Source organism: Cervus canadensis, chromosome 8, assembly GCF_019320065.1.
Source record: "Cervus canadensis isolate Bull #8, Minnesota chromosome 8, ASM1932006v1, whole genome shotgun sequence".
Lineage (NCBI taxonomy): Eukaryota > Metazoa > Chordata > Mammalia > Artiodactyla > Cervidae > Cervus > Cervus canadensis.
Window position 1 is genome coordinate 17416318 of NC_057393.1, and position 27858 is coordinate 17444175.

General features: G+C 43.8%; 1 protein-coding gene across 5 annotated transcripts in view; it reads left to right on the forward strand.

Annotated features, from left to right (window-relative positions):
• LOC122445932 (nebulin related anchoring protein) overlaps nucleotides 1-27858 on the forward strand; it is a 75324-nt gene that overhangs the window by 13427 nt on the left and 34039 nt on the right. For 3 of the 5 annotated variants that reach the window (XM_043475493.1, XM_043475492.1, XM_043475496.1), the window contains exons 10-23: nucleotides 2802-2906; nucleotides 3868-3984; nucleotides 6629-6733; nucleotides 8194-8301; nucleotides 9341-9445; nucleotides 13949-14047; nucleotides 15600-15704; nucleotides 17425-17532; nucleotides 17799-17900; nucleotides 19475-19672; nucleotides 20269-20373; nucleotides 23231-23329; nucleotides 24635-24739; nucleotides 26295-26402. In XM_043475493.1, the coding sequence (XP_043331428.1) occupies nucleotides 2802-2906; nucleotides 3868-3984; nucleotides 6629-6733; nucleotides 8194-8301; nucleotides 9341-9445; nucleotides 13949-14047; nucleotides 15600-15704; nucleotides 17425-17532; nucleotides 17799-17900; nucleotides 19475-19672; nucleotides 20269-20373; nucleotides 23231-23329; nucleotides 24635-24739; nucleotides 26295-26402 (1569 nt within the window). The remainder of the gene's footprint in view (nucleotides 1-2801; nucleotides 2907-3867; nucleotides 3985-6628; nucleotides 6734-8193; nucleotides 8302-9340; nucleotides 9446-13948; nucleotides 14048-15599; nucleotides 15705-17424; nucleotides 17533-17798; nucleotides 17901-19474; nucleotides 19673-20268; nucleotides 20374-23230; nucleotides 23330-24634; nucleotides 24740-26294; nucleotides 26403-27858) is intronic. The other 2 variants (XM_043475494.1, XM_043475495.1) reach the window with 1 other exon arrangement.

Sequence of the window (27858 nt, forward strand, 5' to 3'; positions counted from 1 at the left end):
CATGTCTCCTGCATTGACAGGCAGATTCCTTACCTCTGAGCCCCCAGGGAAACCCCAAAATATGTTTTTATTGGTTTTATGTTCTAAATATGTTGCTCAGATACTCTGGACAACTTTTCAAAGTCAGTTTTAAAAATACTTGGCTTCCATATTCAGCAGAAAATATTTTGTTCTATATTTGGGCCGTCCTATCTACCACTGTTATTACACACATATAATTTCTTATGTGTGTCTAGGCCTTTCTATACACAGTGATGAAATCTAACTTCCTAGTGCCAGAGTGGAGCCTTGATTATTAGGGCATTTTGGTTGAAGTTTCCAATCGTGATAATGGGCTTCCCAGGTGGCGCTACTGGTAAAGAATTCATCTGCCAATGCAGGAGATACAAGAGACATGGGTTTGATCTCTGGGTTGGGAAGATCCCTTGGAGTAGGAAATGACACCTCAGTCCAGTGAACTCGCCTGGAAAATTTCATGGGCAGAGGAGCCTGATGGGCTATAGTCCATGAGACTGCAAAGAGTCTGATATGACTAAGCGACTGAGCACACAGCAAGTGGAATCATGATAATAACAAATACAAGAATCAAACTGAGTCTGGTTTGATAGCACCACCAGCAGCTGTCAGTCAAGAGGACTCCATCCCCTGTGGTGTTTCATTATGATTTACATGACTCGTCAGCGTGAGAGTAGCAGGGAGTGAGAGGGAAACAGGCAGTCAGATGAACTATAAATATCTGTAATGCCTAAATGACAAAACAATTCATTCTTTTTAATGCATATTTTTAGGTTAATGGACTTTAGCATGTAATCTATTATTGTAACCAGTCATCTTCCCAATAGGATTAAGTGTCTCAAAAAGATTTACATACTAAAAAAAAAGATTTACATACACAACATATATTCATATAAACAGAGACGTTAAAATAAAGCTACAAACCAACTCCAAATCATAATGCAGAAAGGGCAAAAGGAGGCTACCAAAGAATTTGAGTCTTTGTTATTATTATTTTTTTAGCTTAACTATTTTCGCTTACTACATGTGGCCCAGAACCTTCTGGCAACCGACCAAAAAGGAGCTCTTAGGCTAAGCAGTTGTCATTACTGGGTAGAAAGGGACCCTGGGCATTCTAATTTGACCCAACTCTTTCATATAAGAGAGTAGTATGCCAGACTTGGAATGGTGTTTCTGGAGCCAGGCAGCCCCACCACGGAGGAGGCCAGAGTGAGATGGAGTCATGAGCCCGAGGGGACACACTAAGGGTTGTTTCAGATCGGTGGGAGCACAGATGAGGAAGCAGCCGGTTCTGCCTGGGGCAGGCCCGGGAGTGACGGAGGAGTTCCCTGGAGAGAAGGTGGCATCTGATGGAGTTTTGAAGTACATCTGGTTCCTGACTGCTGGGGAAAGTGTACACCAGTGACGTGGGGCTTCCCAGCTGCTGCTGCTGCTGCTAAGTCACTTCAGTCGTGTCCAACTCTGTGCGACCCCATAGACGGCAGCCCACCAGGCTCCGCCGTCCCTGGGATTTTCCAGGCAAGAGTACTGGAGTGGGTTGCCATTGCCTTCTCCATGCAGGTGGCGCTAGTGGTAAAGAACCTGCCTGCCAATGCAGGAAACGTAAGAGCCTTGGATTCGATCCCTGGGTCGGGAAGATCCCATAGAGGTGGGCATGACAACCCATTCCCATACTCTTGCCTGGAGAATCCCATGGACAGAGGAGCCAGGTGGGCTAAGTCTGTAGGGTCGCAAAGAGTTGGATGTCACTGAAGCCAGTTAGAACAAACGTGAGGACATTTCCATGAGAAGGAAGGTTCTCCTTTATGGGAGCGGCAGGGTGATGTGGTGGGGAGGAAGGAAGAAATCGAGACTCAGATTGTAATACTTAGTTTGAAGTATACATTTGGTCCCAGTTGAGATCATCTTATGGAAATCTGAAATCTTTTCCTCCAAATATCAAAAATTCAAATTGTTATATAACCTTCCTTTATTGGTAAATGAAATGAATCCATCGTTGGGGGAGGCAGTTTGTGGGATATCAGTGCCTCTCTGCGTAGATCTGCCAACAGGTCTGTGAACAGTAGCATTCAAGACCCTTGGAAGGCAGAGAGACTTTCCTGGTGTCTTTTAAGAAATGTTTACTCCATGCGCCTAGGAGACTCATACAGTGTCTTATCTGATGGGAACAACGATGCCAATGATAGTCATTTCCGTTTACTTAGTGCTCACCCCAGTAAGTGTGCTGGACAATAGTAGGTGGGTCTGCCTCCAGAGTCCACCAGCTCAATAACCACATGTACTGCTCTTAGGGTTGAACACAGGAGGGTTCAGTGTGGACAGGCCTCCATGGGAACAGGAGGTGTAAGGACAAGAGATGTAGGAGAGATCATTGCTAATCCCCTACCCATTCCAGTGATAGAGCATTGCTGATTAAAGTGTTTTAAAATTAGCTAATTATTTATTTGGCTGCACTGAGTCTTTGTTGCTTTGCTTTCTTTGTTGCTTTGCTTTCTCTGTTTGCGGTGAGCAGGGGCTACTCTCTGGCTGTTGTGCATGAGCTTCTCAGAGCTTCTCAGAGCTTCTCGTTGTGGCGGCTTCTCCTGTTGCAGAGCACAGGCTCTAGGGCACTTGAGCTTCGGTAGTTGCTGCAGTCAGCCTCAGCAGTTGTGACGCACAGACTTAGTTGCCCCTGCGGCATGTGGGATCCTAGGTCCCAGGCCAGGAATAGAACCCGTGTCCCCAGATTCTTAACTGCTGGACCACCAGGGAAGTCCCCTGATTAAAATTTCCGATTGACCCCACAGGGTTACTCAGAAGAGTATGCTGAGCACAGAGGAAAGGGTAGCTTCCCGGCCATGATCACCCCAGCTTATCAGAACGCCAAGAAAGCCAACGAACTCGCTAGTGATGTAAGTACCTCATTGCGACAACCCACAGAGCCACAGAAGCAGAGGAAAGATGAGACTTTGGAGACTGTGCTTGCTGAAACCTACAGCCAGTTAAATTTTTCAGAGCTGAGTCAAAGCAGAATGTTAACCTTCAATTCCTAACCAAATTTCCGACATCTGCTTTTTGGGTTCATACAGTTAGGTCACATTTGTCTGCTTTAAAGCAGACTGACATGGACAAACCACATCACTTACTTGAGGTCAGCCGAAGCAAGTGCAGATACCAGTCCAGCCAAATAAGATGGAGTTAGGAGAGTCTTTGCAAAATAACCCACTTTAGAAATTGGGCACTCAAGAGGAATAGCTGCTTAAAATAAAGAGTATGATTATCAAACTGGGTATAACCCAGTTGATAAAATAATTTTTATTTGTAGAATGTTAGCCAATTGTCCATCGTTGCAAGATAAGCTATCATTACACCTGGTAAAGTGACATGCACACTGCAGATCTTTCACCATCTTGATCTTGATCATCAGAAGCCCAGCATTCGTCTCATACCCCCTTTGCCCTTCTTCTTTACTTTGTTCCTACTCAGTTATTACCCATTTCCCTAGAAAAGTGCACTTTGTCCTGAGAGGGGAAATAAAGGACACATTCATCACTCGAGGCTGGGTGAGAAATGGTTGTTAAAACCAAAGGCAGAATGGGTTTTTGGATGATACTTCTAGGTATGATCATTTTGAGACCTTTCTTCACGCAGAACTAGAATGTAAAGTGTAAAAAATGTGAAAGGGGGCAGTAATATTTTAGTCTAAAAGGGAGTCAGTGGTGTAGGGACTTAGTGGAGGAAAAACCCATGTGATTGTTTTTTTCCTCCAGGAAATTGTATGAAGTAAATGTTGACATGAAATGTGGGGTAGATGTGGAGTGACTTCTCTCCTGGAGAATGAAAGCAACTCTGTTCTTTGTGTGCTTCTTTCAGATAAAATACAGGCAGGACTTCAATAAGATGAAGGGTGCTGCACATTATCATTCCCTCCCAGCCCAGGACAACTTGGTTCTGAAGCAGGCTCAGAGTGTGAACAAGCTCGTGAGTGAGGTACGTAGGGGGACAGCCCCATCTGTGTGCTGTCACCTCCTTTGATTCCGACAGACAGTGAAGGGGTGACCCCAGAATGAAAAATTCTATGTTAACGCCACATGAGCTACACACGTGTTACCAGTTGCCAAAGAACGAATAGGTAGTCAAAAGCAATTCATAACAGAGCCTAGAACCAAACTAATTAAATCTTTCTCTGATGGTTCAGAAGTTTCCTCCTAAAATTCTCACAGGGCTGTGGATATTCCAAAGTTCCCGGGAGTAGATTTCTAGTTGCCCGAATATTGGATGAGCCAACCTTTATAACCATAAGTCATTCTTAAAGAGTGGAAATCAAAGATGAGGAGTGTTTTGAACATGGAACCTCCCTCATTGTCTTGTTTTTGTAGTCAGGTTTCCAAGAAGTTCTGTGTGCTATATGAATTCCCCTTGCCTTAGAGGCAGACCTGGCTGCCAGAGACAGTGTTTCGTTTGGCCTGCCAAGGGGTTAGGATTTTTAGAATTGCTAGGGCTGTTTGCAAGGGAATATCCCCTCTAGTTCCCCATATCCTTTTTATTGTTCTTGAGTTTCTTATAGCAGCTTCTTCTCTGTTGGCATCACCTATCAGGACCCTGAAGTCTTTCGAGTTGTCAGCCTCTTGCCAGGCTCTGCATAGGACTCATCTAACAAGTTGTCTGAAACTCAAAAAAAGATACGCAAATATCCTAAAAGATTTTTCTTCTCTTTCCTGAGAGTCAGTCCTTTATTCCAAAAAGTGCCTTAGCCTGTGATGCTGCTCAGAATCACAAGAGTGTACATTTCCTGGGCATCATCAGAAACTTCAGATACTTAGAAATAGTGGATAGGTGCCTAGCCCTTGGAACCTGCATTTAAAAAAAAAATTGTATATTTGGCTGTGCCAGGTCGTAGTTGCTGCACATGGGATCTGGTTCCCTGACCAGGGATCGAACCCAGGCCCCTTGCATTGGGAATGTGGAGGCTTAGCCATGGGACCACCAGGGAAGTCCAGAACTTGCGGTTTAAACAAATTATCCATATGATTCTTATGCTCTAGGCCAGAGGTCAGCAAACTATGACCTGAGTAACAAATCTGGCCTGCAGCCTGTTTTTATAAATGAAGTCTTATTGAAATACATCGTATATCTGCTTTTGAATGATAAAGACAAAATTGATAGAGATGGTATGTCCTGCAGGGCTTCCCAAGTGGCACATCGGGTCACACAGAGTTGGACACAACTGAAGTGACTCAGCACACACACACACACACACACATGTCCTGCCAAGACTCAAATGTTTACTATCTGCTCATTTATAGAAAAAGTTTGCTGAATCTTGTGTTTTGACTCATGGAACATTAGATCTAGGTGGGGTATTTGCAGTCTTTTGTCCCTGGCTTTGTCATAGACCTGGAAAAGTCAAGTGTCTTATTCTGGTTTCATAGGCTTCTAGGGACAGAACTAGAAACAGACCCAGGAATAACACTTACCATTTTGGCCTTTTTCTACGTGAAAGTGTTAATTGCTCATTCGTGTCCAACTCTTTGCGACCCCATGGACTGTAGCTCGCCAGGCTCCCCCATTCATGGGATTTTCCAGGCAAGAATATTGAAGTAGGTTGCCATTTCCTTCTCCAGGGATCTTTCTGACCCAAGGATTGAACCCAGGTCTTTTGCATTACAGGCAGACTCTTTACCATCTGAGCCACAAGGGAAGCCTTTTCTATGTGAATATACTATAAATAAATATATGAATATAAAAACATATTTTCATAGAATTAGAATTCAACTGTGTGTACAGTTTTATATGCTTTTTTCATTTTATATCATATTATAAGCATTGTGATGCATCTTGCAAACTTTAAGAGGCATATTCCCACCAAATGTTTTATACGTATGATAATAAATTGTATTTCCTTTGGTAAGCATCACAAGGGAACCTTCCATTTCTTTTTGCCCTTATGTTTATTTAGTAAGACTAACCAGCCCTGCCTCTATTAATGGTAACTAGCCTTCAGCTGCCTTCTCTAATTACCTGGAACAACTTGGAGTCTATTTAATAATGACCTCACATCTTACATACAACTACCCAGAGGAGCTCAACTAGCCATTTAAAATTAGAAGGCACTCTGCGTTTATGTGTGGTCTCATTTATTACACTCTTTTGTAAAGTAACTTTTTTGGTTAAATTCTACTGAAGTATATATACAGAGAAGTGCATATATCATAAGTGTTCAATAGGAAGAATTTCCACAAGTGGGCTCATCTTTGTAATAAGCAATCAGATCAAAAAACAGAACATGACCAGAAGTCCTGACATCCCCCCAGACACCTGTCCCCAGAAGTGACCACTTCCCTGTTTTCTAAAACTATTTTGCCATTTTTTGAGCTATACTATATAAAAATCTTAAAGTATTTACTCTTAAAAGGGACTATATATTTTTTAACATTCAGAACTAAACTGATTATTTACTTATTCACTATTTGAAAGGAAAACATGTACTGTTGACCTACAGTAGCCTATGCCTGATATTTTAAAATCTTCGGTTGAAAGTTTTCTAAAAATATCCCAAGTTGAGCCCTGGTGACATTTTTAAGAGTGACTTCGGGTTTGGTTCTCTTGTGCATCTGGTGTTTTGGTTTCCAAGGTGGAGTATAAGAAGGATCTGGAAAGTAGTAAAGGTCATAGTATCAACTACTGTGAAACGCCTCAATTCAGGAATGTGTGCAAGATCTCAAAATTCACCAGTGATGTGAGTTTTTAATGCCTAAGCCTTTGTTTGGCCTTTTTTTTTTTTTTTAATGACCTGAATTTCTTGGTCTCCTAAGAGAATGCATCTGGGTGTCTTGGAGAAGCATGGCTTCTTAGGCACAGATACTATGAGTGTTGATAGAGATTGCCTGCTGGGCTGGTCCATGGAGTGTTAAATCCCCAGCATGCACTTGACCCTGAGTCCTTAGGGCGGCATCTGCCCTCTTGCCTCCTTCATGTAAAACAGTATCCGGATCCTAGTGGCAAATGCCGGTGAGGAAGCCTAGCTGAGCATGCAGTGTTCCCTCTCAACTTGACTCTGTGCTTCTTAAATTAGTACACAATCTCAGTTATCCTGCCCGGTCACCTGGGGGGCCAGGTGTTACTTCCCCATCTTACAGCTGAGCAGATGTATGCTGGCGTGGCATTTGCAAATTTGGAAATTCTCCAAGTCTGGGGATGTATCCTTGAGAACATCAAAGACTGGTTTATATGATTATACTTCTACTTATACTATAAAGTATGCTTATAGTAGTAAAATCTGAAATCACGTGGGACTTTGTAAGGCTCAGTAAGGAATTTTTTTTTTTTTTGCCTACATGCCATAGTTGAGCACACCAGCTTTGGAGCTGACGGGCCTGGTTCCATAATTGGCCAAGTGGCCTCCTCTGGGCAAGTTGTTTAAGTTCCTGGAGCCATTTTGCCTGTCTGTAAAATGGGGATGATAATAAATCCTTCCTCCTCACAGAGTGTTTGTGAAGATTACTGAGATAAGTAGAACTGTATCTGAGGCAGAGTAATAGTATTCTGTTAAAATACTCTCAGTGCCTGGACACTCAATGGCCTCCCAAGGTAGGTGATTTTAATGTAACTTTATTAGAAAGTACTCCGATTTTTCTACTTGTGACTTCTTGTCTTCTTGTTTTGTTCTTTGTAAGCTGCATTTGGGACATAATATAGCTACTTAATATGGTTGCGGTAGTAACCAATGTGTCATGTAAAAGGCGCAGAATTTGGCAAAGCTCAGGTTTTATTCTTCATATATCTAGAAAGAGTGGTAATGGCATGCAGTGCAGGGGCCTGGGGCATGGGGTTGCATGCAGCCCCTATATCATCAGTGCTTGTCCTTGGAAAGCTCCACATTCATGTGATAGGTTTTCACATTGGAAAAATCTGGTATGTTTACAACTGAAAATGTTAAAAAAAAAAATCAGGTCTGTTTTGTGCTGTCCATGCATCAGATCCTGTGTTTGCTTGTATGCTTGTTTTACACCAACTTCTTGAATTCTAATTTTTTTTTTTTTAGGTTTGTCTTATTTTTAATTTGCTGACCCACTGAATACATAAATAGGCTCTATTTAATCATTTATGTGTTGGATTTAGCACATTAAGATGAGTCGTTTGTCTTCCATGAGTTGGGGGAGAGAATGCTTTTGTTGAAGGTTTTGTGTTCCCATGTAGAATAAATATAAAGAAAACTACCAGAACCGCATGAGAGGCCACTATGAAGGAGTTGGGATGGACAAACGGATGCTCCATGCTCTGAAGGTTGGAAACCTGGCAAGCAATGTGAGTCCTGTTGTGAAGGGCCTGCGTGTCTCTGGGGTCTACTGGGGTGGAAGGAGAAAGGGCACGAGGAATTCAGCCAATTCTTTTCCAACCTCCCTTTTAAAAAGTCAGTGTTTTGTTGTGTAAAGACTGACCTCAAAGAGTTTCTAAATGTTAATCAATACAACCAAGGCTAGGTAAAAAATCCTTGAAAATTTTCAAAAGCTTCCATGTATTAATCTCAGCTTTCTCTGCTTTGAAGAGTACTTGGATCTATTGTAATTGATCCAGTGTAACAAAAACTTTCAGTTTCTGAGAGATAAAGAGAAGTGGATGAGCATAATTCTCATTTGAAATGCTTCAGATTTCCAAAGCATTTGTGATTTATTTGAAATTGATTGGTTGGTTGACTGATTTATTCATTCGTTCCACCTCAGTGTTCATTGTAGATTTCCTGTGTCCAGGCAATGCTCAAGACGGTGGGATAACAAGATAGATCAGGCCCCTCTTTTTGCTAAAGCATGTGATCTATTAATCTCTGGCTTTGTCCATTCGGTTTACACATTTGCAAATGCCAAATTGTACATCTTGGAAGTAAATGACACCAAGAAGAAGCTGATCTCATTATTAAAACATACACATGTCAAATTTAATCTGCCTGAGAAAGTCAAATTTGACCTTTAGAAAAAAATTTCAAGTACTCTGAAGACTCCTGAATTTTCATTTATTTTCTGGGCATTAGCCAAGAAGCTCTTTTATTGTATACTTGTATGCAAATGCTTCTTCTTTACAAAAAAATCTACAAGGGACTCCATGATTAATAAGAAAGATAAAATAAATGTGTTACAGATGAAGTTAGCTAATTTTGGGTTAATTAAGAAGAAGAATTCAAATTAATTAAAGGCAAAAGTATGAATGTAATTTAATTTTCCTTGGAGGTGATGAAACTGAATTAATTTTGTTTCTGGTTATTTAAAGAATATTTTTATGACATTCAAACAAGGTCACAAGAAAGTGGGAGGCTAATTTCTCTTTTCTTGCTCTTTTCTTTGTGTTTCAGATCGCCTACAAGGCTGATTACAAACATGATGTTGTCGACTACAACTACCCGGCCACTCTTACCCCTTCCTATCAAACAACAATGAAACTGGTTCCCTTGAAAGATGTGAGTCCTTCTCCAATAGACCTTTATTCCTCAACACGTCCCTCCAACGGAGTGATTCTTAGGCAGTGAGATGGAAAGAAACAGGATACAGCAGTTCATAGGAGATACAAGGAACTGAGAAAAAGTAATTCTTTTCTAACAGGACGTTCATATATGTCTGGAAACCCTTGGATTTCCAGCATAAGGCAGAGACAGCCCTGGTTTCATCTTGGAAATATCCTAAAGTCCCATTTCACCTCTTAGAATTTGGGAACTATATCTGCTGCTGGGCACATTTAAAGTAATTATTTGCTAGCAGTGATGAGGTTTTTTTTTTTTTAAGTTTTATGTTTGAGGACCAGAGGAAGTAAACTGAAATAGCTATAAGTTGAGAGGAAATGGTAACATTGGCTTAATTATTTTCTCTAGAGCACTTAATTATTTTCCCCAGGAGAAATATGTGTGTAATTTTAAAATTTAGTTTTATATAATATTAAATAAAATAATTTAAGATTAAGTAAAATAATTAATATTACAGCAGTGATTTTATTATATTTGGTTTGTCTCCAATGAAATATATATAATTAATTAATTTCATTGTTTTCTAATTACAAGAATTTTGCCACATGTTTATTACAGAAAATTTAGAAATACAAAAACAAACAAGGGAAAAAAAAAAAACAAACAAGGAAATCAGAAGTTATCTACTGTTTTAAAAAGTACATAAGGTGGTTTAGAACTGAGTTGTCAGTTCATGTTTGTCAGTGAAGGTTATCTTCAGTCAATCATTTAATGTAAGGACTTCCCTGGTGGTTCAGTGGTTAAGACTTTGCCTTCCAATGCAGGAGGTGAGGGTTGGATCCCTGGTCAGGGAGTTGAGGTCCCACATGCCTCATGGCCGAAAAACCAAAACATAAAACAGAAGCTATATTGTAACAAATTCAATAAAGACTTTAAAAAGGGTCCACATCAAAAAAAAAATCTTAAAAAAATAATTTAGTATATCATTCAACTTGTGCCCATTGAGTGCTCAGGGCTACTTTCCTTCACCTTCCTCTGGAGTCAGCACAGCTCCAGCAGTTGACTTGGTCTGTGCTGTTGATAGATAGGTCTTTGCAGCTCTTTCCCTTTTGCTTCGAGTCGGAGCAGTGTCAAGTTTAGCTGGACATCTCCAGCATCTAATATAGATACAGGGCAGTGAAGGCCAGTCAGTGGCAAATGACAGCTTGATGGATGAAAGGGACTTTTCAAATGTGTGAATAAGCAGGGTATGGGAAGTAGAATATAAAGAGCCCCATTTTGCTTCTCCCTTTTCCAGAAAGTTTGGTTGCATTGACTTACTCATTCCACCTTAATGAAATTCAAGTTTAAACTTGACTACCAAAGCCAGGTTTCTTTTTTTGGCTTTCTTTTTTGACCTGAGAAACTTGAGGAATCAAGAGCATCTCATAAAAATCTTGAGTGAGTTCTTTCACAGGGGGCTTCTGAGTGAGTTCTTTCTTTGAGTGGGCTTCCATAGTAGTTCAGTTGGTAAAGAATCTGCCTGCAATGCAGGAGGCCGGAGTTCAATCCCTGGGTCAGGAAGATCCCCTGGAGAAGGAAGTGGCAACCCACTCCAGTATTCTTGCCTGGAAAATCCCATGGACAGAGGAACCTGGTGGGCTGCAGTCCATGGGGTTGCATAGAGTCGGATATGACTGAGCAACTAACACTTTTCACTTTCACAGTAGAATTCTAGAAACAATGCTTAGTAACAAACAAAATGAGAGAGGGTCCTACAACTATTATATAGGGTCCTATAACAGCAATCCTGTTATAACATGACTTGCTATGACATTTGCCTATATAAGACAGTGGATCAAACCAGGCACCTGAAATAGAGCCAGCTCAACCTGGAGAAGTCTGAGAGATGAATTAAACCAGATTGGATTAGAAATATTAATTGGAAGCAGAGGTAAATTCTGCACTGGCAGCCCATGAGCCAGATCCAGGTTGCAGAGGTATTTGGTGTGGCCACACAGTGTTAAGAAAAATTGTTTTTTGAAACGATATGTAGAAATTGTGAGTTCATATAGGAACTGTGGCCCTAGTTCGTGCATGGCAGCAGTTGATGGGGCCTGAGTGGCCACTTCTATCACCTTAACCTGCTTTACTTTATTTTCCTGGCTCCTGTGTGAAAATTTTTACCGCCCTTAGTGTAGGACTTTAGTTTTCAGAAAGTTTGCGTATCCATTTATAAGTATATTTGTGGTCTGTCTTTCTGTCTGGTAGTCTTAGAGTTGGTCAGAAAGCCCTGAAATTAAGTAAACAAGCATGGGCCCTTAATTAGAGAACATTCCTTTCAGATGGATTTTAAAAACACTAATAGCATTAAAATGAGACTCTACCCTCAGCAAAGGGAGCTTTCAGAAAGTAGACTGGAGCATTGACCGAGCATCTGTGATGTTGCAAAGATATCATTAATCATGGAGAGTGTTAATTATGTCCTGCAGAGGAGAGTAATTGTGCTCTGCAACATACTTAAGGCAGAATTATCAGGAAGGAATGTGCCATTTAAAAAACACAGTTTTGTGACATTTTACCATGCATAATTCTGAATTCTATTAGACTCTGAGATGATAATTTTCCCTCTGACTTAGTGCGTTAGGAAGCTACTATAGTGTAATCTCATTAATATTTGACATTGAAATGACTTCATATTTCCTAGCTTTTCTACATACCCCAGGTCCAAAACTCAGAATGTGCAAAAACTTTTTTTCCTTGAATTGTTAACTAAATAGAATGAAGCAATGCTGTCCCTTTTCTCCAAATCCCAACAAAAGATTCTGTGGTCTAGTATCTGGAACACCCTGTTCTTAGATCTTGTTCTAGAAGCTAATTTATAAGTCTTTTTGTTTTGTTTGTTTTCTAATTTGTCATAATACATTTCCTTCTCTAAGCAGAGATAGCTCTGGTTATAGGGAACCCCTGGCTCATCTCTAAGATAACAGGTAACAGTTCCAAGTACAGCAGCATTGGCAAAACCACAGTTATCGTATGCAGTCTGGGAGCTACTTTGGGAGGCCGACTGCTGGGATTTGAACCCTAGCTCTGACACCAGGGACTTTCCTGGTGGCTCAGACAGTAAAGAATCTTCCTGTAATGCTGGAGACCGGGATTCGACCCCCTGGGTGGGGAAGATCCCCCTGGAGAAGGGAATGGCTATCCGCTCTAGTATTTTTGCCTAGAGAATTCCATGAACAGAAGAGTCTGGTGGGCTACAGTCCATGGCATCTCAAAGAGTCGGACATGACTGAGTGATTAACACTCCCTTTCTGACACCAGCTGGTGACCTTGAGCAAGTCACTTCAGGGCTCTGTGCCTCAGTTTACATGTTGTGAGGTGGGGATAACAGTGCTCCCCACAGGGTGGTTGGGAAGATTCAATGTGTAAATAAATGTAAAGCACTTGTAGTAGAGCCAGGCGCATGGTAAGTGCTATTTTTTTTAGCCGTAATTATTGTTTAGCTCCTGTTGGGACAGGTAAGAAAAGAGCAAGTCCAAGGAAGAGATGCAGTCTCAAGCTTTTCATTGGGTCTGTTTCCCTTGGGTCAGTGGGTTTTAAAATATTGAACTGTTTCTCAGCATTTAAAATTGTAAGAATTTATATAATAATATAGATTTCTGGTTTCTTTGGGCTAACTGGACTGTCTGGCCACTCCGAGTCCCACTTTGATCAAGATCACCATCCCCCAGAGCTGAGTGGTAGCTTTGCCCTTTGCCACAGTCCCCACCACTCCGCATTACTCCCCCACAATGAGGCCAAACACCGAGCCAAGATGAGTGCCATCTGGCTAGTGGTCTGTGACTCACAGGGGTGAGCTGTCACCCAGGGAGGTGGCAACAGGAGGTGACAGCAGGTGGGTAGGATGGCAAAGACCTCAGACTCTGGTTTAGACAGACAGGATATTGTAGGAAAGTGCAAGGCTGCCCCCTGTGAGGGCAGAGCCCCCTGCTATGGGGTCATGGTCAGAGGCAGTAGATGGAGTATGGACAGAGAAGTAAGAGCTAGTGGGATGCAGGAAAGTGGAGTGTGGAGGCCTAAAGAAGCTGCAGTACTGTGCCGGATACTGGGTGGGGCCCTGGGCTTTGGGCAATTAAACAGAGGCATGAAGATCATGTGTGGGATGTTTGATGGTGATCTGACTGCTACTAACAGGTCCAGAACCTAACTGACTAAACGGCCTAGCATGGTGATGGTAGGTATTAAAATTCCTTTCTCTGATTAGCGATGTGGACGGTCACCCTTTCTTTCATTCCCTGGCCATTCAGTTGAACTCTTTTTATGAGCCGCCTGTTCAGTCACTCACTCTCCAATGAACTGTTTTTCCATCTGTGGGCTTGGAGTGTCTGTTGGTCTCCAGTTGGAATCTTCGGGTTTTTCTTTGGTCATTTGAGAATCACGGCTCTATAGGGCTGAGGGGGAGGGAGCTAAGGAAATCTTAGAGCAAAGTACAGCTGACGCCTTGTGCCTTTCTGCATCCAGGTCAACTACAGGCAAAGCATCGACAAGCTGAAGTACAGCTCTGTGACCAACACGCCTCAGATTGTTCAAGCCAAAATCAATGCCCAGCAACTGAGTCATGTGAGTGACACTTCTCCACCCAGCTAGATGTGGGGGACTCGCAGTTGCTTTGCAGGGTTCTGGATATCTGGTTCCCAGAGATTTGACTTCCATCGATGGTGTCATATGTCCTGTTACAACCATGAAATGACTCTTTTTAAAAGTTATTATTTTTAATATTTATTTATGTTTGGCTGCACTGGGTCTTCCTTGCGCTGTGCATGTAGCCTTTATATAGCTGCAGCAATCAGGGGCTACTGTCTGGCTGTGGTGCTTGGGCTTCTCATTGCGGTAGCTTTTCTAGTTTCGGAGCATGGACCCTAGAGTAGTTGTAGTGTGCTAGCTTAGTTGCTCCGCAGCATGTGGGATCCTCCCAGACCAGGGATCAAACCCATGTCTGCTGCTTTGACAGGTGGATCCTTAATCACTGGACCCCTAGGAGAGTCCAGAAATTACTCTCTTTGATTTAAACTTTATTTTATAAAATTTCAAATACATTCAAAAATAGCAAGGACAGCATAATGAACCCCCAGGCAGCCGTCACTCAGCTTCAATGAATTAACTCGTAGACAGTCTTGCTTCTGTATGCACATCCACTGCCCCCCTCCATATTATTTTGAAGGAAATCCTAGGTACTGTGTAATTTAATCTACAGATATTTTAGTATGAATCTCTAAAATATAAAAATAATTTTAAACATATTTGTACAATTTTGATATATCACACCAAAAAACGAACAAAAATTTTTAACATCACCAGTGTCCAGGTGGCATTCAGCATTCCAGTTGTCTCATAAGATTATTTTTTTTTTTACAGTTTGTCTGAATCAAGCTCCAGATAAGGTCCACACTTTGTGATTGATTGATATGTCTTCAAGACTCTTTTCATCTTTAAGTTTTCCTCTTTATCTCTTTTCTTGCAAGTTGTTTGTTGAAGAAACTGAACTGTTTATCCTGTAAAGTCTCCCACATCTGAGCTTTGCTGACTGTATCCCAGTGTGGATTGCATATGTGTTCTTCTGGCCTCCAGTGCCTATAAAATAATAGTTGGATCTCTAGGTTTGGTCAGGCTCAGGTTTAATTTGGGGGCAAGACTGCTTCTCATATGATGCCATGTTCTTCTGTTGAGAATCATAAAATGTCTGGTTGGCTGCTTCTGTGTGTGGTTTAAGATGGTCTGTTTCCAATGTGGGCAGACATTTGATAATTACTCTTTGAGTATCTAACTGCACATAGCGAGAGATTTAGCATTGCAGTAAGTTTAAAAAAGCAAGTTTCATACCCTCAAGTGCTTCAGAGGCCAGCGGGTGAAGTAGCCACAGGGAAGTCTTTTGCAAACTTGTAACTGTGAGCATGCCTTTGAGTTGTTTGACTTTTCATTTGGCATCTTCCATCTGTTAATTTAAAATGCTCATAAAATTACAGGCTTCCTTGTGAAATGCCTTTTCCAGAAATTCCTTCTCAGCTACGGGCCTACAAAAAGAGAGTGTAAAAGAGTGCATTCTCTCCAAAGTTCTCCTTCTGCCATGTCAAAACCATGTGCTTACCCTTCGGGTTTATTTTAAATCCAACAGGTGAATTACCGTGCTGACTATGAGAAAAACAAGTTGAATTACACGTTGCCCCAGGACGTACCTCAGCTGGTGAAGGCCAGAACCAATGCAGAATTGTTTAGTGAGGTGAGCAAGGAGCGTGGGTGAGAACACGGTGGGGGCTATAAACAGATGTGAAAATGAAGGGACAAGAGCAGTCCAGCAAACAGGGCCCAGGGACTCCTCTGTTCATGGAGAGGTTCATCAGAGGCGCCCATCAGGTTGTAATTTTGAATGTTGCTGCCTCATGGCATGTGGTAGTTCAAGAGAATAAATTGATCACAGCAATTGAATTCTCACTGTATGTACATGTGTATGGTGTATGTTGGAACACACACACATACACATACTCATACATACTCATCATCATCCTGATGATTCCTAGCTGGTGCTTTGCTGTGTGGGTAAAGTTTAAGTTTGAAGAAGACCAAACTTAATCACCAGGTTCTCCCAGGAGTCACTATGAGGCTATGACTAGCCTTCTTATTCTAGATGGGAATTGTAGGGCAGAAGAATTCTGCACTGTGGGCAGATTCTTTACCGTCTGAGCCACCAGGGAAGCCCAGTTAAGAGTTTGGGATTAACATATGCACACTACTATCTATGGGATAGGTGAATAATAGGGACCTACTATAAAGCAGGGAAGCCTAGTGTGCTACAGTCCATGGGGTCGCAGAGAGTTGGACTCGACTGAGCGACTGTACTGAACTGAACTATATGGCACAGAGAACTGTACCAAATATCTTGCAATAACCTATAATGTAAAAGAACTGAAAAGGATATATATGTATAATGTGTATGTATATATATATCTATCTATACATATATGTGAATCACTTTGCTATGCACTTGAAACTGGCGTAGTATTATAAATTACACTTTAATAAAAAATCTAAAAAGGAGAAAATAATCTTTTTTGTATGCTTATTCTGTGCTGGACACTGAGATAGGCATTATGTATGGAATTTTTCATATATATTATATTCATATGACCCCTTGGAGTTATTTATTGCAGAGACACAGTTGGTGGCATGGGCTTTGGTATCAGAGAGCCAGGTGTTCCTCCCATGGCAGCAGCAATACCCTGTATCTGTTTGCACTTTACGAACTGAGGATATCTGTTCTCATGTACACAATATATTCTTACTGCCACCCTTGTGTGAAGTCACTTCAGCTGTGTTTGACTCTTTGCAACCCTATGGACTATAGCCCACCAGGCTCTTCGGTCCATGGAATTCTCCAAGCAAGAATACTGGAGTAGGTTACCATGCCCTTCTCCAGGGGATCTTTCCCACCCAGGAATTGAGCCCAAGTCTCTTATGTCTCCTGCAATGGCAGGTGGATTCTTTACCACTAGCGCCACGTGGAAAGCCCCTTAGACAGATATATAATATTGTTTTTGCAAATGGTAAACTGAGGACCAAAAAAGTGAAGTAATTTGTCCAAGGTCACATGATCAGGCAGCAACAGTGCTAGGATGAACCCATGGGTCTTCTCATTGTCCTATCCCATCACTACCCCACATGGCCCTACAGTGAGGGAATCAATGGTGTTAATAATTGTTGTTTTTCACCTCCATGGTATTTCCATTCCTCTTGGTGCTGCTCCTTTTCATATAACTCATATGACTTAATAAAAGAATGAATAAAATATTGAAAAAAAGATTGTTGTTATCACTTTGGTTGTAACAGCCAAGATTCTGCTCTGTAAGCAGATGAAGGCTCCAACTTTGTATTTAAAAAACTTCTGTTCAACTTTTGACAAGACTGGACAGTGAGTCCCATTCACCTGTGATTCTGTTTGTCAGGTCAAGTACAGAGAAGGCTGGGAGAAGACAAAGGGGAAAGGATTTGAGATGAAGCTGGATGCCATGTCTCTGCTGGCTGCCAAAGCTTCCGGAGAGCTTGCGAGCAATGTAGGTTTCTCTAATTAACTCAGAAATGCATAAAAGACGGTTCCAGTAAAACATCAGTGGTCCCGCAGAAAAGAATAATGACTGTTAACATTGTAAGCATTGCTACGCTTTAATCTTCAACTGGGTTTGTGAAAGACTGGGAGGTGTTTTTTTTCAGGATAGTTCCCCTTGTACTTGTCACCTGGACATGGTGCCCCTTGCACTAACCACAGTCCCTCACATGGCAAAGTTTATCTCTCACAGTTGACTTTCCTATTTCTTTCCAGATTAAATACAAAGAGGAGTATGAAAAAGCAAAAGGCAAAGTCCTGGGAACTACAGACTCGAGGCTGCTGCACTCGCTCCAGGTTGCCAAGATGAGCAGTGAGGTAAAGTCTTCTCTATTCCTCAACCCCCTGACTTAGGGCTGTGTTGCTGTGAAAGTTTTTCCCAGCCTGCTTCACTTGAGGCTGCTTGTAAGTTCTTTCCTGGCTGATGTGGGAAATGTTTTCTTTCTTTATCTTGGCAAAGACTACTATTCTTTGAAAGTAGATGAGAAGTGTGTGGTCCCTAAGGGTGACCGGCATCTGCTGTTCGCAGTACAGGATGTTCAGCCACATCTATTCACTCTGAAATGTTTACTAAACACCTACTCTGGCGAGATATTGTGTCAGACACTGGAGTCGTAAGAGTAAACAACGTATAACTGGTTTCTCTCTAATGGGGTTTAATAGACAGGAAGCTTTCTGTTTATTGAGGTGGTGTCCTGGATGAATCCTCTCGTCCAAACACATGTGGTATTCAAGATGTTTAGCCAACAACTGGGGCATCTAGGTTCCAGCCACTCAAAATGGCAGTACTTATAAACAACTCTGGTGGCAGGGGGTTAACCTGGGTAAGTATCCCTTAGCAGAAACCTTTGGGGAAGGAGTGGTCTGCCAAAAGGGTCAGATTTGGTTTCCAATGAAGACTTCCCTGTCGATGCCGAACAGGCAACAAAGAAGCATGGTCATTGATTGTGCTTTACCATGGTGAGGCTGGCTAATGCTGCTTTGGTTATGATTACCTGATGAGTCATGGAGGAACCAGGGCTTGAATAGAATAAGAGAATTGGCATCTTGTAATCCTTTTGGATGTGCCCTGTGGAACAAGCCCTCTAATGTCCTCAGTCATGAAGCATACAGAGACGCTGAGTATTTGGCTTCAGTTTAGACAGAGAACAAAACTGGTATTTCATACTTGTAATTGGAGCAAATGGGGCCAAAAAAGATGGCCTTGCCCAAAGTCATATTGTAGTCAGTATGGCTGAGAAATAGAGAATTAGACCATAGAACTCTTAACTTACTGGCTCTAGGCTTCTTCTACTGTACCACACTTCCTCACCATCACACCATCATCACCACCATCACACCATCACCACCACCATCACCACCATCCATCCTCATTGGCCCCCTCATTGCCAACATTTATCAAGTGTTTGCTTGCACTTGATACCATCCCTGCACTAAGTGGGTTTCAGCTACTGTTTTGTTTACTTTTCACAATAGCCCTCCAAGGAAAATGAGCCTTTAGAGAGGTGATGTGACTTCCCAGAGGCCATCTAGCTGGCAAAGTTCAGATCAGATTTGAACTCAAGCTTGGCTGACCCTGGAGCCCAAACTTTGCTATATTTGCCTCTCAAAGCTTCCACAGAAACCATGGATCGAGTGTTTTCTTCCTAGAGCAGCTGGGTGAAAAGAGTCAGGAGGCATTTCTCGGGGAGACAAAGTAGTGTGAAACCTCAGTTCCCAGGTGCCACCACCTAACAGAGCCAGGACTTGGATCTCACGCTTTGGACAGACGGGTGGCATTGCCCAGAGTGCCAGCTCCTCCTGGAAGCCTGGGCTTCTCTCCTGGGCTTGTTTTCACATCACTCCCGCCAAGGCGGGCTTCCAGTAATACAGTGTGTTTTGGTGCCTTCAAGGTTGAATACAAGAAAGGCTTCGAAAAGAGTAAGACCCACTTTCACCTGCCCATGGACATGGTCAACATCAGGCATGCTAAGAAGGCCCAAGCTCTGGCCAGTGACCTGGACTACAGGAAAAAACTGCATGAATACACTGTGCTGCCCGAAGATATGAAGACTCGCTGGGCCAAGAAAGCCTACGGGCTCCAGAGCGAGGTGAGCTCTGACTCTTTGCCCGCTCTCCCCATGCAGCTCTTGCAGCTGGATATGGTGACACTTTCAGAGTGATTTAGAACTTGTCCATGAGTCTGTTAGGTGACTCAGGACCAGGAAGAACTGTTGGAGATGTGCGAGGCCCAGGGAAGATGGAGGGGGAGGCAGAGATAGAGATGGAGTTACAATCAAGACAGTGGAGACTGGAGGGTGGAGGGTTGGGACTCAGAGCTATTGTGAAAAGTCAAGGTGTGTTGATAATGGGATGAGCAAAGAGGAAAGCAAGTGCTGCAAGTGGTAAAGCTGATACATGTTGTAAAGTAAATCTAGGAAGTATAGCAGGTTGGCAGATAAGGTTCTTAGGCAAAAAGTCTGAAAAGCCCTCTCTTTTGGTAAAGGTGGTGGTGGTGTTTCAGAGCTAAGGTAGAATAGCCTCATTTGATTACAAGGTGGGCTGTGGCTTCACCCCCGAGCAGAGTTCTGCCTGACTATAAGATGAAGGGCAGAGAAAAGGCAGGAGTGAGCGCTTTCCTATGTCTCTGTTAACTTCTCCCAGTCCGCATCCATGTGTCTGATTAAGCTTGGTCTTCCTCTTGCAGCTGCAGTACAAGGCTGACCTGGCGTGGATGAAAGGGGTTGGGTGGCTGACTGAGGGCAGTCTCAATTTGGAACAGGCCAAGAAGGCCGGACAGCTGGTCAGCGAGGTAACCTGAGCCCAAGCCCCTGGCTTCTTGTCCTTCTCAGACCAAGTCATCCCGGAGAGCCATCGTTCCCTCTGAATTCTCCTCAACCCCCAGGCTTAGTTTTTGAGTGAGACGGGGGAGTACTTCTTCATTTTGCACGTGTAGCTCACCCTGAACTAGCATTCTACACCCTTATGCTTCCTGGGAGGTATTTGTTAGAAGCCGACCAATTTAAGTAGTACTTACATCCATGAATCAGAATGGTTGTGATATACAATTAGGACATAGGAAATGTGTTTGTCGTGTGAGGAGTGTGTGATTGCTTCTGAATCAGAGGATCTGGTATTTAGAGGTCAGGGCTTCCCTGGTAGCTCAGACGGTAAAGCGTCTGCCTACAATGCAGGAGACCTGGGTTCAATCCCTGAGTTGGGAAGATCCCCTGGAGAAGGAAATGGCAACCCATTCCAGTATTCATGCCTGGAAAATCCCATGGACCGAGGAGCCTGATGGGCTACAGCCCAGGGGGTCACAAAGAGTCAGACATGACTAAGCGACTTCATTTCACTTCACTTCACATTCTCATCATACTTTTTGGAAAAAGAAAACACCTGATGCTGGGAAAGATTGAGGGTAGGAGGAGAAGGGAACAACTGAGGATGAGATAGTTGGATGGCATCACCGACTCAATGGACATGAGTTTGAGCAAACTCTGGGAGATGGTGAAGGACAGGGAAGCCTGGCATGCTGCATGCACTCCATGGGGTTGCAGAGTCGGACTAAGCAACTGAACAATAATTCTCACTGTGTGTGTGCCTTAAACTCACTGTAGACTTTGGGCAAGTCATTCAACCTTTCCAATCCTCCTTCTCTCTTATAAAAATGCGAAGGTTGGCTAGGATCCTCCCCAAATCCCTGTGGCTCCAAGCCTGTGCTTCTCTTTACTCCGTGTACAGCTGGTGTTGGCAGCAGGCAGAGGAGGACTTTTGAAGGACATTTCATTTGCAAATGTGACTATTTCAGGAACCCTGTTTGGGATCTTCAAAGGGTGTTCTTATTTTGGTGCCAGGAAGGCTGAGTCGGCATTTTTCTTGCACATGGTAATCATAGCGCTGATAACAGCTGCCGTTTATGGGCTGATAATAATTATGCAACCAGTGCTATCTTTCATTGATGACTGTGGGTGTATTACACACCCATGGTTCGTTTATCACTCACATTTATTACTCCTCTGTGAGTAGACACTAGTATTATTATATTCATATCCCCATTTGACATAGGTGGAAGGTAAGACAGAGTTACATTTCCAGAAGTGGCAGAGCTGGGATCTGTACTTAGTGTTTTGGTCCAATGCACCAGCTCTGGACAATTAAGCAATATTGGATTCCCGAAGCACCTTTTCTAATTTATTCTTATTTATCCACTGCACTCATGCTTCTCTCAGACACAGACACATTCAAGGTTAGGGTGTATGAATAAGGAAGGTAGAAGAGAATACCCTTGAGGGTTCCCATCACTTAACTTCTTTGAGACCAATTGAAATCCAAGTGGAACAAGCTGAGCCCCGTTTGTCTTGGACAGGGGTGTGGTAAGGGGACCTTCTGCCTTAGGCATGCCTGATCCTGTCTCACTCCTGTGCTGACTCATTGTTAAGCTCCTTCAGGGCCAGGAAGATACCTATCCTTTACCTGTCTCATAGCCCTGCTCCGCCCTGGGCAGGGTGGGTTCTTGGCTCCTCAGCACTCCTGATTTGACCAATGCAGAGGCTGGGACAGCCAGGGATCTCCAGCCATGGAAAGGCAATGTGACTTCCTTCAATTGTGTGGTGAAGGAGTTTTCCCATTCGACATGCTCCAATGAGAAAGGGAAAGTACAAGTTTCTTTGGAATATTTTTTGTAGAATTTCTTTTCTTCCTCCTGGGAGAAATATTCTGAATATTTCAATATTCCAGTCCCTATCTGTGCTTCAGTTGGTCTCGACAACCCTCTTGCTGACGGCCCTGGGGATTCTGCTTACCTGTGATCTCGCCACAAGTTTCTGCTTCAATAAGCCATTCTCAGCAGCTTCCTTTCCCATCAGCTTTGGCAACTCCAATGGAAAAGCCAAAGGAACTAAACCTCCGGGAAGGACAGGAAGTCCCCGTGGGGGAACAGAATTGCACATGTAGTTTTTGCCAGTGGCTTTGCGGCTGTGAGATGGGGACATGAGGAAGACAAGCCCTCAGTAATCTGGAACACGGAGGGCTGTGAGGGCAGAACCCACGTGGCCACCTGCCTTCTGGCTGTGTCTCCTGGCCTTTCCTTTCACAATACTTCCTGGAACATCTTGACAGCGCTGTGAATAACAGTGACTGCAAGCACAGTGAACGCTTACTCTGCCCACGGACTCCACTCGTGGGAAGGGAGGCTTTGAAGCCTCCGCACCACCCGCAGTGAAACAGCTTCTATTGTTTTCCACATTGTACAGTCCACGCCTGAGCAGCTCAGGGGACCCAGGGATCTGCCCAAGGCCGTGAAGCCAGAAAGAGGTCGGAGGAGAAATCTCCCCCGACCTTGGGATTCATGGCTATCAAGTCCAAGTTCCCTCCACTCAGCTCTCCTGTGTCAGATCTAGGTTTACAAAATGGATCCATCCCAGGGCTCACGGTGACACGGGGTTCACTGAAGGGAATATTCAAGTCCCATTCAGTAGAAGGGACTTAAACAAGCTCACCAGGCTGAAAGTCTCAGGTCTGAGTGGTCCTCTTTAAGCTAAAGGAATAGCTGGACCATCCCCCTTGGGAAAATTCTTGGGTCACAGAAAGTATATGGGTGATTGCATGTATGTGATGGTGGGGACAGCCCAATCTAATGCTACCGGGTCTCTTTTCTTTGGAAACAGAAAAACTACAGGCAGAGGGTAGATGAGCTGAAGTTCACCAGTGTGGCAGACAGCTCCCAGATGGAGCATGCCAAGAAGAGCCAGGAACTGCAGAGCGGGGTGAGTCCCGGGCTGCTCTTTCTCCTGTGAGCTGCTGTGTCATGGGCCTGGGAACCTCCGGGACCACAGCAGGTGCTGCCCAGGCATGAGCCAGGAGCCAAAGAGCCTTCCCTTTAAATAGGCTGGACCCTTATTTCCACGGGCTTCCAGGCCTCCCTCCCTCACTCACCATATTTCTTCTCTGGTTGTTAAGGACAGATGTCAACTGACATTGTTCCTTTTCAGTTTTCAATCTTGCCTAGTTCCTTCTTTCTTTCTCCTTCTCACTCTCTTATCAAGGACTCCAGAATTCTGGAGCCAGTAGAGAATTATCTTAGAAGAGGATAGCATTTGCTTGTGAGATGGGTACACTTCATGCCCACTTGCACTCAAATGTGGAAGGTAGAACAGTGAAACACCACATATGTTATTTACATGTTAGGGATCAACAGCTGAGCAAGTGTAGTTGCTACCATCTGGCCAGGACGTTCCTAGCTTTCCTTTCTAAAGGTCTAGATACATCTGCCAGAAAGGATGCAATTACCGTAATTCAGAGTTAGCAGAAAGCCACCGCATGGAAACTCAAGCTGGGAAGTGGGAGAGAAGGGAAGAGAAAAAGAGCAGGAGTGATTCAGTTTCCATGGAGAAGATGTTCACTCAGCTGCCTTTTTGGTCACTGTTCACTTTCCAGGTGTCACTACCTGTGGATGTGCTAGGTTTGATCATGGGGTGCAGGAGGCAGGAGATACTTCTTATTTTTCCCACTTGGCGAGTCCATGTTCATCTTAGCCCTCTAGTGGGTCATTTTTGTGGCCATGGATACTGTGGATGGGAACAGCTTGGGGAAGTTGATGCCTCCTGGGAAAATGGGGCTTCTCTGCTGGCTCAGATGGTGAAGAATCTCCCTGCAATACAGGAAACCCAGGTTCGAGGGTCAGAAAGATCCCCTGGAGAAGGGAATGGCAACCCAATCCAGTATGCTTGCCTGGAGAAGCCCATGGACAGAGGAGTCTGGCAGACTGTAGTCCATGGGGTCACAAAGAGTCAGACACGACTGAACTACTAACATTTTCACTTTCTTTAAGGGAAAATGAGAACCTTAGAGGGGTTCTCAGATTGGTCCCCTGGCCACGTTTTCCTCCCAGCTGCTCACTGCTGCTGCTCATTCCCTCGTCATCTCTTCTGCCTTAAGCCTCATTTCCTGCATGCTGCCAGCCAGCATCTGGCCTGATTGATCTTGTAATGGAGTTTCCATGTAAGACACAGAAGAACCGAGCAGCCAGCTGCCTCCTCCTTTGCTCCTGACCCAGCGTTCTCTCCCAACAGGTGGCCTACAAGGCAGAGCACGAGCAGTCTGTCCATCAGTACAGCATTAGCAAAGACGAGCCTCTCTTCCTTCAGGCCCGAGCCAACGCTGCCAATCTCAGCGAGGTACAGTCCAGGGGGTGGGTGGCCGGGGGCTCTACTTTCCTATATGTAGGCACCTGATCTGTAAAACCCAGCAGCCATATCAGTGTGTCTGTGTCTGGTGAGGCTGCGTACATCTGGTCGTTGTAAACTCCTTACCAGTATTAGTGAGCAGGAGGGGCTTTCCTGGTGGCTCAGCGCTAAAGAATCTGCCTGCCAAACAGGAGATGCCAGTTCAGTCCTTGGGTCAGGAAGATCACCTGGAGGAAGAAATGGCAACCCACTCTAGCATTCTTGCCTGGAAAATCCCAGGGACAGAGAAGCCTGGTGGGTTACAGGTCTGTGACCTGGTTTGAGGTCACAGAAGAGTTGCCACTGAGCAGTGGAGCACACACACATGCACGCATGCACACATGCATGCATGCAGACAACCTTTGGTAGGAATGAGCACTGACTATATGATGGAGGAGGAGGCAGTGGTTATTCCCGGGTTGGAGTTGAAACAACATAAGACTAGTGATAGAAAGGGGAGTGAATAAGAGCTCAGACATTGGCTCCAAACTGTCTGGGTTTTTAGCACTTACTAGGTATGCAACCGTGGACAATTTCTTTGCTCTCAGCGTCCCACTGGCAAACGAGGGCACTCCTAGTTCCCTCTACACTGAGTTGCCCCGAAGTCTCGGTGAGCTGATATATGGAAAGCACAGGGAAGAGCATGCTCAGGGAAATTATTCCTTAGGCACGAAAGCTTGCGGAGTTCCAACTTTTCTTCTCTGTCTTCTAAGGAAGGGCCTTTCTTGGTTCTTCTGCTGGACTCCCAGGTCTTTGGGGTCCTGATGCAAATATTGGGGAGAGCGGGGAGAACTGGAAGGAGAAACAGAAGCTAAATTGATTCACACAGAGAAATGGAGGGAGCCTTAGATGGTAAAGAATCCGCCTGCAATGCAGGAGACCTGGGTTCAATCCCTGGTTTGGGAAGATGTCCTGGAGAAGGAAATGTCTACCCACTCCAGGATTCTTGCCTGGAGAACCTCATGGACAGAGGAACCTAGTGGGCTACAGTCCATGGGGTCGCAAAGAGTTGGACACCACTGAGCAACTTTCACTTTCCAGAAGAAAGAACTTGAAATCTGGAGGTGGGGGCAGGACAGGAAGTGGGAGGAGCAAAGGAAAGACTCACATGCAGTAGAGGCTGGGCTCAGAAAGGGGTGCACCGGGAGCAGCTGCTGGGCTGGTGGGGTGTGCAGACAGAGACGGGGAGCAGACTCTTTGGACGTTCTGCTGGGTGTTGTGTGGTGTCATTCCACCTATGACCTGTCACTAGACTTCTGTGAAGACTCTTAGTATTTTCCAGGGCTCTGGAGTTCAGTGTCTGCTTCTGTCATCCAAAGCCCTGTAAGGCAGGAGGCCTTAAGGTAGGAACAATAAGGCCTGCTTGTATTCAGGCTCTAGGTTTCTCTGGGTCTCAGGGTTTCTATGGAAGGATGTAATGGGTGTTTGCCCCCTGGAAAGGTTGTTATAGAGTCTAAGGGAAGTCCTCTCATTTCAGGATGATCTCTTTTCTCCTAAATCCCCTTAGAAACTGTACAAGAGCAGCTGGGAAAACCAGAAGGCGAAAGCGTTTGATCTGCGTCTTGACTCCTTGGCCTTCCTGGCAGCCAAAGCCAAGAGGGACCTGGCTAGTGAGGTGAGTCAGTCCCCAGTTTGTACTCGGCACCAGGAATCCTGACATCTATATCTGGGGGAGTCCGAAAGTGTCCTGGCAGGTTTTTAGTCTCTCTGAGCCTCAGGATTCTAATCTGCAAAACGGAGATAAGTATGACCATCTTGCAGTGAGATAATCACGTAAGTGTCTAGGACACTACCTGCCACACACTTGTTTTTGGTAAGTGGTCACTGGTATTATCACTAGTAGTAGCGTGAGTAGTAATCCAAACCACTCATTTTACAGGTAAACTGATGCCCAGAGACATTCCATGACTTTTTAGGGATGTGGAGGCCTGCTGAGGTTAAGAGTACAGGCTCGGGTGTTGGAATGACTCAGGGTAAAATCCCCGCTCCATCACCAAATAGCCTGTGACTCGTGGTAGGCTGTCTCACCTTTCAAAATCTCAGTGAACTCATGGGTAAATTGGTAATTGCAAAATGGTTATGAGGAAATGAGATGCATTGATGTGTGTTAAGTGTTCTGTAGCCCAGTGCTGTCTATTACGGTTCCGATGTGAGAGAAGGAGCTTAGGTTATAAGTCTGGTGGCTCAGACAATAAAGAATCTGCTTGCAATGCAGGAGACCTGGGGAGCAGCTTTCACTTTCACTGCTTCCTTCATCGAGAAAGTCTTGCTTCCAAAAAAACCCCAAATATACATGTGTGTATACATATTCTGTATCTATTGTGTATGTATATGTAATAATATATATATACACAAAAATATACCCATAAAAGTGTATAGCTATCAGCTGAACTAAACAATGGCTTGGCAATGTGGTTGATATACATTATAACACAAACCCTTTGTCTCATCACAGACCAGCACTTGTCTATAGATGCGCTTTTGAGAGGCATGGATTTATACCATCCCTGGCTCATTATAAGGGTTCAGTAAATCATGGCGGATAGTGATCCTGTTGTTCTTGTTGGCAGATTTGAGAGTAGAGCCCACGTCTCCTGATGACCCCAGTAATGACGATGTTGAAATGATGCCACACACCACCATCCTGCTACAGTTTTCAAAGCATTTCCATATTTATTGTTTCTTCGGATCCTCATAAATCTTGGCCTAGTGTTTCTTTTTCAGGCCGGTGTGCTCCCTTTTGCTCCCCGTAACTCCTAAATATTTACATGTACCTCAGTTGTCTTTCATTTGAACTTCTTTCTGAAATAGCAGTTGTATTTTAGGTATTCTGTGTCTTTTTCATTTCCTGATGACTTTCCATACTATTCTCGCTGTTATCAAAAAAGATTACAAAGTGGCTTTCATGAAAGCAACAGGCCACTTAAAAATAAACCCAGAAAGAGTAATCTCAAGTCATATAGAGACAAGGTGGAATTTCACCAGGAAATGGGGAGAAGACTGTTTGATAGCTGAACTTCAAGTTTAGTTCTGAGGTTCTGGCAGTGCAGGTGTAAAGGGAAATAATGAGT